Source organism: Anser brachyrhynchus (assembly GCF_964034855.1).
Source record: "Anser brachyrhynchus genome assembly, chromosome: Z".
NCBI lineage: Eukaryota > Metazoa > Chordata > Aves > Anseriformes > Anatidae > Anser > Anser brachyrhynchus.
Genome location: NC_137697.1, coordinates 37,326,630 through 37,340,839, shown reverse-complemented (window position 1 = coordinate 37,340,839; position 14,210 = coordinate 37,326,630). Strand labels below are relative to the sequence as shown.

Genomic DNA, 14,210 nt, shown 5'->3' with positions numbered 1-14,210 from the left:
TAAGAAAGAAAAATATAACATGAAAACGTATTTGTGTTCATTTTTTCATTTCTTTTGGTAGGGTTTCGTCAGTGGCATAACAGGAATAGTTACAAAACCAATAAGAGGTAAGTGTAGGTCTTTGATAGATTAAATGTTCATATGGTTTCAAATTCTTAATATGTGATGAAACATTTTAAGTTTACCAAGATTTTATGTTTTAACTGACATCTAATTTAAAAGTTCACATGAACTTTGTGTGGAGGAGACTATGTAGTTGCATATCAAATAAAAGCAAATGCAACTCCTAAGTAATGTTGTAAGAAAAAGTCTTTTTTTTTCTTTTTTCTAAAAATTTGCTGCACTTAATCCTTTTAGGAGCTCAGAAAGAAGGAGCAGCTGGTTTTTTCAAAGGTGTTGGAAAAGGCTTAGTGGGAGCAGTAGCTAGACCTACTGGAGGAATCATAGACATGGCAAGCAGCACATTTCAAGGTATCAAAAAGTAAGTAAAATCAGTATGAAGAATGACAGATGGCGTGAAACAATAGTGAGAGTACCTTGTGTCTTTGTATCACTTCTGTATTAATCTTTCTAGATCTTTCTACTTTATCATTAATGGAAGTGAGAAGAAAGTCTTATTCATATTGTTATTCATATAATAAATAGGCAGCTTGTTTCACTACCCACTGTTGACAGTGTTTAAAGCCACAGAATTAAATCTTCGGTGTTTTGACCATTGCCAGTGAAACTAGTTTAAAAGCCTTGGCAATCAGACTTCCTTCAATTCCTGATTTGTTCCTTTTATCTCAAATATACAGGGAACAAAAGACTTTTCCACTGCACCGAAAGTTAGGTTTTGTATTATTTGTATAACAAAAGGGGAAAACAAGTTCCAAGACTACCAGATTGTGCCAGGATGTACTTTCATTGTTGTTCAGCCTAAGAGCTCTGACAGAACTGCATATTGAATACCGTGGTAGTCTCACTCCCTTATATCTAACTTTAATAAACCCACTGTTGCAGATTTTCACAGACTGCAATGTGTAAAGAAATTGGAGAAAGAGTTTTGAGAGGTCGTTTAGTATCTCCTGCTGATTACACTTGTTAATGGCCATGTTCTCAGTGAGCTGTCCCACTTTTGCTACCATAAGGTTGCCTTGTGTCTCATGAATTTTACCCTTTGAACTCTTCACAAGGGAAATGCAAGGAACACGTCAGAGCCGAGGTTCTGTAGGGCACAGATGACTTTAACCTTCAAGTTTTTTAGTAGAATACTCAGACATTAATTAACTAAGTGTGCCCTTGCTGCAAAGAAGGCTAATGGTCTCTTGGGCTGCGCCATGCAGAGTATTACCAGCAGGCTGAGGGAGGTGATCCTTCCCCTCTACTCAGCACTGGTAAGACCAAACCTGGAGTATTGCATCCAGTTCTTGTCTCCTCAGTGGAAGGAAGTGAGATGTGGACACGCTGGGGAGAGTCCAGGGAAGGGCAACAAAGATGATGAAGGGACTGGAGCACCTCTTCTATGAGGAAAGGCTGAGAGAGCTTCAGCCTGAAGAAGAGAAGGCTCAGGAGGGGTCTTATCAACATCTGTAAATACCTGAAGGGAGGGTACAAAGAGGATGGAGCCAGGCTCTTTTCATTGGTGCCCAGTGACAGAACAAGAACTAAGGCAGTGGGCACAAATGAACATGAGAGGTTCTGTCTGAGCATCAGGAAACATTTCTTTACTGTGTAGAGATGGAGCAGTGGCACAGGTTGCCCAGAGAGGTGAAGTCTCCCTCCTTAGAGATCTTCAGAAGCTGCCTGGGAAGGGGCCTGGGCAACCTGCTTGAGCAGGAGAGTTGGACCAGATGACCTCTAGAGGTCCATTCCAACTTCAACCATTCTGTGCTTCCATGAAGTATTGCAGTTGTGTGCTGCCTTGTGCCATCTAGTCTTCTAATAATCATTCTCTGAAATATATTGCATTTCTGAGTAAAGTCTATAATTATTTCATAAAATATTTAGTGTCTATTCATGTGTCAAAGTGTATATAGACAACAGTTGCTGTACTAGTATGTAAGTTTAACTTATATTTAAAATACTGTAAAGCCTTTGCTAAATGTTAAAGCTGATTAGAAATATTGATATATAATTTATTTTTTTTTTCTTTTTTCTCAGAGTTGCAGATTCATCAGAAGATGTGGTGAGCCTGCGCCCACCTCGCTTCTTTGGTGAAGATGGAGTTATTAGACCTTACAGATTAAGAGATGGAACCGGAAGTCAAATGTTACAGGTGAAGAAATGGCATAAATTTTAACTCATCATGTGTTGAAATAACTATTTTGCAGAATTACCAATTCCCTATTTTTTAATTTTTTAAAATTCCATTACCTAGTAACTCTGTAGTCAAGAAAGATCCATTTAATTTCATAGGTTTACAACCACTTTGGTGGCTTAGTTTCTGTGACAGAACTTTTGAAAAAGGCACCATAATTTATGGCAGTGTATCTGTAGAGATTTGTGCAAGATACAGAACAGTTTAAAAGAAGAAAAGGGTTTATATGTATAATTAAAAAGGTTTATGTCTTAAATTTTTTGGTTTTGATAAACAGTGATGGTAAACCCAAAATACTGTTTTCATTAATTTTATAATACATATTTTAAATGGTGACTTTTGAATCAGTTTTGTGTAAAATAGCACATGAAACATATAAAATATTCACATCATACTACATCCACTGAAACAATGTTAACTATTTTGAAGTAGAATTCTCTCTTTGCATGAGGAACATGCCAAGAAGCAATTTGGACAGCTTTTCTTTAGTTTAGGTTCCATTGAAGAAAATTTGACTCAGATGTCAAAGTGGAAATAATTTCCACTGTTATACAGCTTACGAAGTTTGTATTTTTTCTCTGTTATAAATAAAAGTGCACTTTAGAAATACTTAATTCTAAGAAATAAAAAAGCATTTAGAAACTGCATGAATGGCCACTGGGGATGTAAACAAGTTCATAAATTTATTTTTAAATAATTGAAGGATTAGCAGCTTGCAAATGTTGGAAAGGTCATATGGAAATAACCTTTTGGGAGATTTAGATATGAATTAAGTAGCCTGTGGAGAGGATTTTTAGACTGCTTTGTGAATTAACACAGCTGTTTGTTACATGTCCAGTTCCTGTCTGGTTGTTTCTGTTTCTTCTGCATCTCATTACTGTATCTTCTGTTTTCTGGTAGAAGAGGATTGTCCTGTTTGGGTCATCTCATCTTTGTTTTTCATAACATTCAGTGATAATATATCAACAAATTTTGAAAGGTTTTCTTGATAACAGTATGCCTCTGCCTTTCTGTTAATGAGTTGGCTTCAACCTCGGCTCTTGAAATCCAGTTTCATATAGAAGTATTACCTTAACTAGAGCATAAACCTAATCATTAAACTGCATTGCTTTTTCTTTTTTTAAATTTTGTACATGTTTGCATTTGGGGATTTTTATCTGAGAAACCTTTAGAAAATTCTGCAATGTCATATGCAATTCCAGTTTTTCTCTGTTGTACGGTTGAGTGCAGTACCACTTTTCATTTATAAATGGTCTAATGCATTCCAATTAAGCAATGACTGTCATATTTTGTGACGGCAGCCACCATTTGAACGGAACAAAAGTTGAAAAACTCTGTTTCATATTAGTTTTCACTACTGACGATTCTATGGCAGAACTACCCTTTAAGAAAAGTTTTGAAAACTCCAAACAGTTCTCCCTGTAGACAGTCAAATCAGAAAATAATAAATTGTGTCATTTTTATTCAGACATTAATTTCTGGCATAGTATATTTGATGTCTTAATCCTGTTGTTCCTCAAGTGTAACGAGTTTTTTGGTTCTTAATATTTCTGATTCTAGAGATATTTCTTTGTCTTACATTATGCTCAGTGTTACATATCCCCTATGTGAAGCAGTTTGGATAGCATAATATTTTGTTGTGGGGAAAAAGGTTAATCCCCCAGCCCTCCCCGCCCCCCCCCCCCCCCCCCCCCCCTTTTATGTTACTTATTTGCATACAGGTCTGGTAACTGGCCCCAGCGCATTTACTGTGTTGTAGTACTTTCAGCAGATTACCAGATTGGATCTAAATAAAATTTCTTTTAGTGACTTAGAGATTCTGTCTGCTAACCAAAATGAATAGACTGTAGGGTGTAGGGTGTAGGGTGACTGTAGGTGATTTAGTGTGCTTGTACTGTGCCCTAAACTAGGATGTGACTGCAGAATTACTGTATTTTTTTATTTTGCTTTAATTACAAAAACAAAATGTCAGCCAAACAAATCCTTCTAAACTAATACTTCTGCTTTCTTCTTCCCTTGTCATGCTTTCAGAAAAGACAGGCCTACAGGGAATGGACTAAGACTCACAATAGTAGTGATGATGATGACAGTTAGGATAATATGGACTGTAAGATGTACATGGCCTTTGTCACATTCTTTTGACTGTTCAGTATTAAATGTTGTCACTTTATTTCCTGCTGAGAAATTGGGGATGTCTGCTACTAATATTTTTAAAATTGGGAAAAAGAAAGGGGGGGGAGAGAGGGAGGCAAATAAAATGTATAAGTGCTAGACAAAGCAGCAAATATATATAATATATAACAAATACGTACAACAATAAAAAGTCATATATATACACAACTGGATATTAGGTGAAAATCGTACTGAATAATATAAAGAAATAATAATACCATGACTTAGAGTTTATTTACAGATGTGTTTCTATCAAGTGTATTTAATGTTTTTGCATTTGCAAATTGCCTTTTCCAGTTTTTAGTTATAATTTGCTAGATGGAATGCTTTTAAATGTGTTCAGTAGTACTTTACTGAATTGTACAGTCATGATTGGTATTAAAATGCTGTTTGACTGTTTAATATTCTATTTATTTCATATTTCAAAGCTATTTTGTCTGCTTTTCTTCTTATAAATAAACACATTTAAATTATATCTAAAGTGGATTCATCTGTTCTCTTCCAACATTGTTGTTCCTGTTTCCTGAAACTAGGTTATGTCAAAACACTAAATGGCTTATGAAAGTATTTAATGATAAAATAAATGTATTTTGAAAGGGACATTTGTTTTACCACAATTTTTAAATGCTTATGTAGCATTTGGAATCCTTAGATATATGAAATATAAGAGCTTCTTTAGGTATTTTCAATTGTGACCACAAATGATTAGTTCTTAAATTAATATTTTTTTCATTCATAGCAACAACAATAAAAAGTCAAAAACCCACCCCAGATCTGAAACTTATGTACAATCATTGACAGCTTGAGAAAATGCCAGTACTTTTACAAGTCTGTGTGGTAAAACATATGCAACATGCAAAGAGGGTTTGATTTAGGTAGACATGGAAGAACACTAAATAAAACCACTGAACCGTGATGATTCTGTATTGTAAATTCTATAATAGCGCTAACTTCTACAACATAGCACTACTTATTTCTTTAAGAATTAAGTATTTATTCTGTATTCACTGGAAGGCTTGCATAATTTTCTTTTTTGTGGTTTGTTGCCAAGTTTACATTTTGTATTGCATTTTAAGGTGCCTTGCAAAAGATATTTATGTACCAGTAAGTAGCATATTAGTATTAACTCTTCAGCTAAATTAGATTAATTAGAATTTCTCTAAAGCAAAGGAGCTTTAAAATTATTTCATATTTATCAAAGATTATGTCACGTCTTTTAGTATCGTCTTTCATTTCTCAACATTCTGAAGGAAGAAGTATTAAAACCCGTAAGTCTCATTATTCTGGCTGTATGCCTTCAAAAGCTGATCTCTGGGCAATGAACCAAGAAATATACATATACATGTAACCTCCTAGACAAAAGAAGGGAAATCTCAGTTTCAGAGCTTCTTTTAGCTGAAACTACTCATGCTGAAGTCTGCTGCTTACCTTGTGTTGTTAGATAGTTTGTAATAGTGGCATCACAATTGGAAGTCATACAGGAGTAGATTAAAGATTATGTTAATGGCTGAAACACTTTGGGAAGGCTTTGGAATATTTTGGATATAAGTGGATATCCAAAATATGTTTGAAGAATGTAGGAAATGAAAAGAGGCATGCCATGCCTAAAAGTTGAGGAAATTTTAGGTTCAATTTTCTGAACGGTTACTTCTCTCTTTTTCCTAACTTTACTGGGTTTTTAGTACCTTGAGTATGTTATCTGAAGTTTTCTTTTTCCTTTTTGGCTTTTTAGCATACGTCTTTACTCTCTAAAATTATGTTTTTCTTCTATAGTGACCTGTCTTAAACAGTGCATATCAGTTTTATAACGAAACATATTTTTCCTCACTCTAAAACACCATTAGATAGAAACATAGTTGTTTTTTGACTTAAGAAGCATCCCTGAAAAAGCAAGAATTTAATTTTTAGAAATGATACACTTTTCCTATCAAGTTGACCTAGCTTTTTAGCTGTTTTGAATTTACAGTTCTACAAATCATTACAGAATATGGAAGTTAAATTTAGCATGAATGGTAGTATTTCTTGGTCAGGTATCACTACTTCAGGTTCTGCTGGATAAGTACCACTGGAATAAAATTGCCCTGGAACAAAGAAGAGTTTTAGAATGCTAGACAGGAGAAAAATAAATAAAAAAATACACGCTATATTCGGTAAATGTGTTCATATACCTTTGATTATTTTGTCTCTTTCATGATGTATAGTTGTATTTTTGAAGTGTCTACAATTACATATATATAATTCATTTCGTACAAGTTTTTATTTGTTTCTGTCACAAGTGGTCTTCTGTGAATATGTATAGTGGGAAAATAAATAATTTGGATTTAGGATAACAAAAATTTGATAATAGAATTTCATTTCTCTATCATGGAACAAAAACCTGTGAAAAGTATAATAGCTCACTAGTCATAACTGATGCATTTTAATGCACCAAAGATGACAGAGATCTTTTTAAAGGGATTTAAAGTAATAGATTTTTGTTGTTGTTGTTTTTAAAAACAAAAAGACTAACTCTTGAAATCTATTTTTTTTAATTAAATGTATTTTAATAGTTTAATTTTTGGCTGCGCATTTTTTTTAATATTATTTTTCACTGAGTAATTGAAGGAGCAGCCTTATGTTGACAGGCTCTGGTTGTCACAGGTGACACTGTAATACCTGTTGGAGGAATACCGTAGTAGATCATAGGCAGTCCGGAAGATTCCTGGAGTGCCTTGATGATAGCTTCCTTCTCCAAGTGACAGAGGAGACAATAAGGTACTCTGCTGGACCTCACATCCACCAGCAATGAGGAACTTGTTGGGAATGTGAAAGTCTAAGGCAGACTTGGCTGGAGTGATGATGAGATGGTGGATTGAAAGGTCAGGAAGGAGGATGAAAAGCAAGCTCACAACCCTGGACATCATGAGAGCAGACTGGCGTCTTTAAGGATCTGCTTGGAAGTGTCCTGTGGGATAAGGTCCTGGAGGGAAGAGAGGCCCAAGAAAGATGGTTAAAATCAAGGATCACCTCTATCAAGCACAAGAGCAGTCCATTCCAACAAACAGGAAGTGAGACAAAATGCCAGGAGGCTTTCATCGATGAACAAGTTGCTCCTGACAAAACTCGGAACACAAAAAGTGTACAGAAGGTGGAAACATGAACAACTAGCCTGGGAGGAATGCAGACACATTGTCCAAGCATCCAGGGATGAAATTAGGAAAGCTAAAGCCCAAATGGAATTGAATCTGGCCAGGGATATTAAAGACAACAAGAAGGGCTTCTGTAAGAACACAAGTAGCAAAAGGAAGGCTAGGGAAAATGTGGACACACTGCTGAATGAAGCAGGAGACCTGATTATATAAGAAGTGAAAAGACTGAGGAACTGAATACCTTCTTTGCTTCAGTCTTTAATAGCAAGACTGGCCTTCAGGAATCCAAAGTCCTAGAGAGAGAGCAGGGAAAGGATTAGAGCAAGGAAGATATATCTTTGGTGGAGGAGGATCAGATCAGGGAATACTTAAGCAAACATAAGGCTATGGGCCCTGGTGGGATGCACCTACAAGTGCTGAGGAAGCAAGCAGACTGAGAGTGGCATTGCAACAATACAATCTGCGGTTGATCATGGTAACTGGGAGAAGTCTGAAGACTGGAGGAAAGCAAGTATCTCTCATGTTTTCAAGAAGGGTAAGAAGTACATGGCAAACTGTAATGATGCCAGTCAGCCTCACCTCAGTTCCTGTGGAGGTGATGGAACTACCATGGAAACCATTTCTAGGCATGTGAGGGAGAAGGAAATCAAGAATTGTCAGCATTGATGCACCAAGGGGAAGTCATGCTTCACCAAACTGAGAGTTGCTTTAATGAAAGCACCACCCTGATGGATGAGAGGAGAACAGTGGATATTGTCTTCCTAGACTTCATTAAAGACTTTGACACAGTCCCTGCCTGTGTATGATTCTCATAGAGAAGTTCTTGAAGTATGGGCTGGATGAGCAGGTGGGTATAAACCTGGCTGAATGGTTGAGTCCAGAGGATAGTGGTACAAAGTCTAGTTGGAAACACAGGTTATAGTGGACTACCCAAGCAGTCATTACTGGGTCCAGTTTTGTTTAACATCTTCATTAATGATCTGGACAGTGGGGCAACCAGAGTAAATTCACAGATGACATAAAATGGGGGAGGCGAGGCAGCACTGATGGACCAGAGGGTTGTACTGCCATCTGGAGGGGACCTCAGTAGGTTGGAGAAGTGGGTTGACAGGAACCTCTTGAAGTTCAGCCGTTCTCCATGAATTTCTCCGTAATCACCAGTGATAAGACCCGCGGGAATGGTGTTAAGCTGAGGCAGGGGAAGTTTAGGCTGGACATCAGGAAGAGGTTCTTCACTGAAAGTGTGGTTGCACACTGGAACAGGCTCTCCAGCGAAGTAGTCTCTGCACCAAGCCTGTCTGAATTTAAGAAGCGATTGGACTGTGCACTTAGTCACATGGTCTAAACTTTTGGGTAGACCTGTGTGGTGCCAGGAGTTGGACTTGATGATCCTTATGGGTCCCTTCCAACTTCGGATATTCTATGATTCTATGATTCAATAAGGAGAAGTGGACATTCTTGCAGCTGGGGAGGAACAACCTCAGGAACCAGTACATGCTGGGGGACACACAGCTGGAAATGCAGAAAAGGCCCTGGAGGTCCTGGTGGATACCATGTTGAATGTGGGCCAGCAATGTGTCCTTGCTGCAAAGTTATCCTGGGCTGCCCTATATGGAGTATTGCCAGCAGGCTGAGGGAGGTGATCCTTCCCCTCTACTCAGCACTGGTAAGACCAAACCTGGAGTATTGCATCCAGTTCTTGTCTCCTCAGTGGAAGGAAGTGAGATGTGGACACGCTGGGGAGAGTCCAGGGAAGGGCAACAAAGATGATGAAGGGACTGGAGCACCTCTTCTACGAGGAAAGGCTGAGAGAGCTTCAGCCTGAAGAAGAGAAGGCTCAGGAGGGGTCTTATCAACATCTGTAAATACCTGAAGGGAGGGTACAAAGAGGATGGAGCCAGGCTCTTTTCATTGGTGCCCAGTGACAGGACAAGAACTAAGGCAGTGGGCACAAATGAACATGAGAGGTTCTGTCTGAGCATCAGGAAACATTTCTTTACTGTGTAGAGATGGAGCAGTGGCACAGGTTGCCCAGAGAGGTGAAGTCTCCCTCCTTAGAGATCTTCAAAAGCTGCCTGGGAAGGGGCCTGGGCAACCTGCTCTAGGTGGCCCTGCTTGAGCAAGTGTTTAGTTTTACTCTTTTAGTGACTGTCATTGTGGTAACGTCCAATTCATGTGCTTCCTCCTTGCTGAGGTGAAGAATTGTCTGTGCTCCTTATCTTTGATGTTGTCCAGTACATCACTTTTATCTTTTGTCTTTTTTGTTTTACCAACTGAAGCTCTATAGACTTAAGTTGATATGGATAGGTATTATAGAAAGTTTCTGGAATCGTTTAAAAGACTAGTAATACTTTTCTTGTTAAGTCAGTAATACAATCTATAGACTTCTGCCAGAAATCACTGATTTTTGTCCTGCTAGTAAATAAGGCTGAAAGAAAGGCTAGTCTCATGCTTACGTTATTAACAGTTCCACCATGAAATTAGTGGAGTTCTTTGTGCCATAGGTGAGTGTCTACTGAAAAACAAAGTAAATTCAAAACCTTTAAAAATTTCTTTTTAAATTGCCTTCATAGTGTGAGAATTTGTGAGGGCTTTTCTAAAGTACTGTATAGGGGCTGCTCCCCCAACCATGCTGCTGTGGATTTAAGCTTACAGAGAAGTTAATCCTTTATAGCAATTTGTGTATCTTATTATAACGGGGGGGAGGAGGAGGGAATGTTTGGCTTTCAGTTCAATGTACCTTTTTTGGTCATGAGTTGAGCTTCAGATCAAACAGCAGAATGTTAGAGTGGGTTGATCATACGCTTGCTTCTTGGTATTCAAACTTCAATCTGCCAAAAAGAACATCTGAGGAGTAGAAGAAGGTGTGATACTCCTTTCTCTCCTTCCTTCATGTCTCTTGGGCTTAGGTTCACATCAAAACTTAAACATCCATATCCTCTAAGATTGAGATTTTATTTCTTAAATTTATAGTTAAAGTTCTTTCCAAAATTAATAACTTCTCCTCTTCCTATATCATTCTGAGCTTTACCAGGTTCTATTCATGCATAGTATCTAGTTTTCTTCTCCCCTAGTTGAGTCACAGTTGTCATTATCTTTCCTCTCTTAGAAAGCTTGTTGTTTCTGGGTTAGAGAAAAGAATGGCAACCTTACCACTGGCACGTGCAACACTTGAATAACATTTCATTGTCATTGCCCATCCCCAAATAGAAGACTTGAAGATATTTACAGGCTGTTTGGGACTGCAGCTAACACCAATTCTTTAAGATGAATGTGTAAGCTTGTTTGACTTAGTTTCATTTTAGCTTGCAATTGAAACATATATATGTGCTTCATATGTATATATGGTAGAAAAGCAAGTAATGACTAGAAGTGTCCTAGGCAAAGTATACGCCAACTTGTTGTATGTCAGAGAATGTAGAAAATGGCAATCTTTTCCCCTGGTTTCCTACAGATCCAGTAAACACTTCAGATGCTACATATTGAAGAACCTTTGTTGTATTGGCAGGAAATACTAAGAACACCTAGATGCGGTCATCAAATGAAAGTGTAGATTGGTATGATTTCTCCTTTCAGGGCATCAAAAGAATTCTTCTGCTATTCAGATCAAAAATTGGCTGAGACATTCTGCCAGTTTACACAAGCAAACTATATTTGTGTTGTGAAGGAAAAACAAAGTTCTGAAAGAAAGATACCTTCCTAATTTTTATTGTCCTACATACTGTGGTCTTGTATCAAAATTTTAACGTTGACAAAAAATGTCTGTTGTTTTGAACAGAAATGTGCAGAGCTCAGATTTGGTGTTCAGCATAGCTGAATGGAATCTTGAATTTGGCCAGTAATAGACAAAAGCCTTAATTTTGTTTTTTATAGAGTGACATTGCACATTAGGATAACTGGAATGAGAAGATTAATATTAAAGGATTAATATTAGTTCTCATTAATAAAGGATAAGGAGAGAATTTTGCATAGCCGAAAAATGAATGTTTTATATGCTATTTTGTCTCTTTTTAACAACTTTTCTCCTTTTTAACACATTTAAGCTAAATCTAACACATTACCTAAATGCTGTTTAGAATTAATAACATATTTCTGTGGAAAAGATTGGATATGTAGTAATACCAGATTAACCTACTGAAAATAGTAATTCTACAACTTTTAAAGCAGTTGTCCAATGATTTGAGCTGAGAGATGCGTTTGGTATTGTAGTTCCTTGCAGCAACAACAGATTGCTTTCACAACTCAACCATTTTGGACAGTAATCAGTTCCTGACTGATTTTGGCTGGGATAGAGTAAATTTTTTTCATAGCAGCTGTCTTTGTGCTATATTGTGGATTTGTGACCAAAACAGTGTTGATAGCAATGATGTTTTAGCTCTTGTTGAGCAGTGCTTACGCAGTATGAAAGCCTTATCTATTTCTTATGGAGTCCCAACATCAGGTTGGCTGGGGTGCACAAGAAGTTGAGAGGGGACACAGCTGGTATAGCTGACCCAAACTGACCAGAAATATCCCATACAATATAATATCACGATAAAATCTGTGTGAAATAAGGAGGAGGAGGCATGAGGGAGAAGGATATTATGGTAACTGCCTTCCCTCTCCCTGGGGTTCCTACTAGCTCCTCTGGGATTGGTTGCCAGACCCAGTACAATGAAGAAATAGACTGGCAATCTAAAAGCCTTTAAAAATTTCAAGTTGATCTGAACAAGAGGAAAGGGTAACAGATTTGTTACTACTTTTTAAGTAGTAATGGTGTTTATGCTATTTTTTACAAAATTGGTTCAGTTCAGAGGTGTTCAGAAAAGATGTCAAACATTTCAACTTTTGTTTTTCATGTATTTTTTAGGAGAACTATAACAAGAATTATCATAGATTTTATTTTTTTTTTCTCCACTACCAGCACTTTGTTTTTCATTTCTAACTTTGTTAAAGGCCTCTGTCCTTGCTTTCCAATGAATTAGGGACATGTGCTGTGATTTGGAGTCTTTCCAAATGCAGAGATGCCATGTTTGGACACTGAGCATATTTGTGTATTCTTCCCTGCATAGATGATCACATCTATGATTAAATTATTGCAGTGATATCTAAGTATTTGTACTACAGGTAAGAATAATTTTCTAAGGAGGGGATTCGTGCTTTGATTGCTTTGCATTTTACAGCTGCTGGAGACTTTTTTTCAACAGATTAATTCAATTTCCATGTGCAGTCAATGAATCAGAACATATACTAGTATAATAAGGTTATTAAGCCTTTTTAAATTGAAGTATGGCAGTTGTTTTAAAAATTAGTGCTTGTTTTCTTACAGTTGTGAAACTGATATCAAACAAACAATGATGTTAACTTCATAATTTTCATCATCAGTGGTCTAAGTTGCTATCTTTCTCAAAATGATTAATAACTAAATAATGTAAAATTATAATATTAAAACATATGTATCTATATTAAGGGATAAATTTTATATATCTTTTTATGTTTGAGTTCTATAAGCCATTTTGGTAGCCATTATCAGCAGTAGATTGGTTTATCCCTCTGTGGTGTATTTCATAATGGACAGGTGCAAGGAGTAGAGAGTTGGAAAAAAAAAGTGCAGTGGGGGTAGAAAAATCTAAAAGTGAAATAAGCTTAGTCTGTATACGTAGTTACTGCTTGGCATTTGACATAGACACGTGTATTACCTTTGCAAATGGACTCTGAAACACATCCTGTGTTAATTTCCTAATTAATATCTACTGACTACAAAACTATAGAACACAGATGACAGAGTTTATGATCTTTGACTTATAGCTACCAATGAGTAGAAGTTCAATCTCAATTCAACTTTCAGGAAGGAAAGCTTTGCACACCACACACTAACAATATTTCTGTGCTGACTGAGTCTTTTGTTTGTGAATTTCAGTAGAATAAAATAGTTTCCACGGAATTTTGGGGACGTTTGAATAACTTCTGTATAGAACTGCAACCTTTGTGACAGTTAAGTACTGCACTTCCATAATAATTTTCTCACTTCTTCACGAGGGGGAGCAGAATGGGAGATGCTCATCTCTTTTCTGTGGTGACCATTGAGTGATAGGACCTGAGGGGATGGCATGAAGCTGCATCAGAGGAGCTTCAGGCTGGATGTTAGGGAAAGGTTCTTCACTGAGAAGGGTGTTCAGGCACTGGGTGCCGAAATCATTACAGAGTCCTGCAGATTAATTGCAACTGTGTATTGGTTACCTCTATTTAGCTATCCTTCCTCCTTCTGCACACCTTAATGCTGGAACATTATGAAGACAGCCTTGTGAGAGGTTTCTTTAGTTACTTTGTGATCAAAGCTCCTACTTCACAGGAGAGGCAGGAAGAAACTCAAATCTTCTGATGACAACCCCTAGACAAAGCCTGAATAAGAAGTTTTAAAAAGTCTTTCTAGAAGAGCAATAGACAAAGAAAGAAAACAGTTTTCCAAGCCCTTAATTACTCATTGCTTCTGCCTTTCTTTTTGCTGTATTCACACTGCTCTTGACACTAGATTTTGCACTAATAAACTCAAGCAATGACTTACATAGGTAGGCATGTGATCACTAGTTGTGGTTTTGCAGCCCAACAGGTTTGGGGAGAGGAAAGTAATC

General features: G+C 37.1%; 1 protein-coding gene across 4 annotated transcripts in view; it reads left to right on the top strand.

Moving 5' to 3' along the window:
* Window positions 1–14,210, top strand: part of VPS13A (vacuolar protein sorting 13 homolog A) — a 125,466-nt gene that overhangs the window by 96,325 nt on the left and 14,931 nt on the right. For 2 of the 4 annotated variants that reach the window (XM_080574824.1, XM_080574823.1), the window contains 3 exons: window positions 62–107; window positions 358–481; window positions 2,143–2,257. In XM_080574824.1, the coding sequence (XP_080430950.1) occupies window positions 62–107; window positions 358–481; window positions 2,143–2,257 (285 nt within the window). Of the gene's footprint in view, window positions 1–61; window positions 108–357; window positions 482–2,142; window positions 2,258–4,330; window positions 4,947–12,563; window positions 13,753–14,210 lie in introns of those variants that run through there. The other 2 variants (XM_080574826.1, XM_080574825.1) reach the window with 2 other exon arrangements.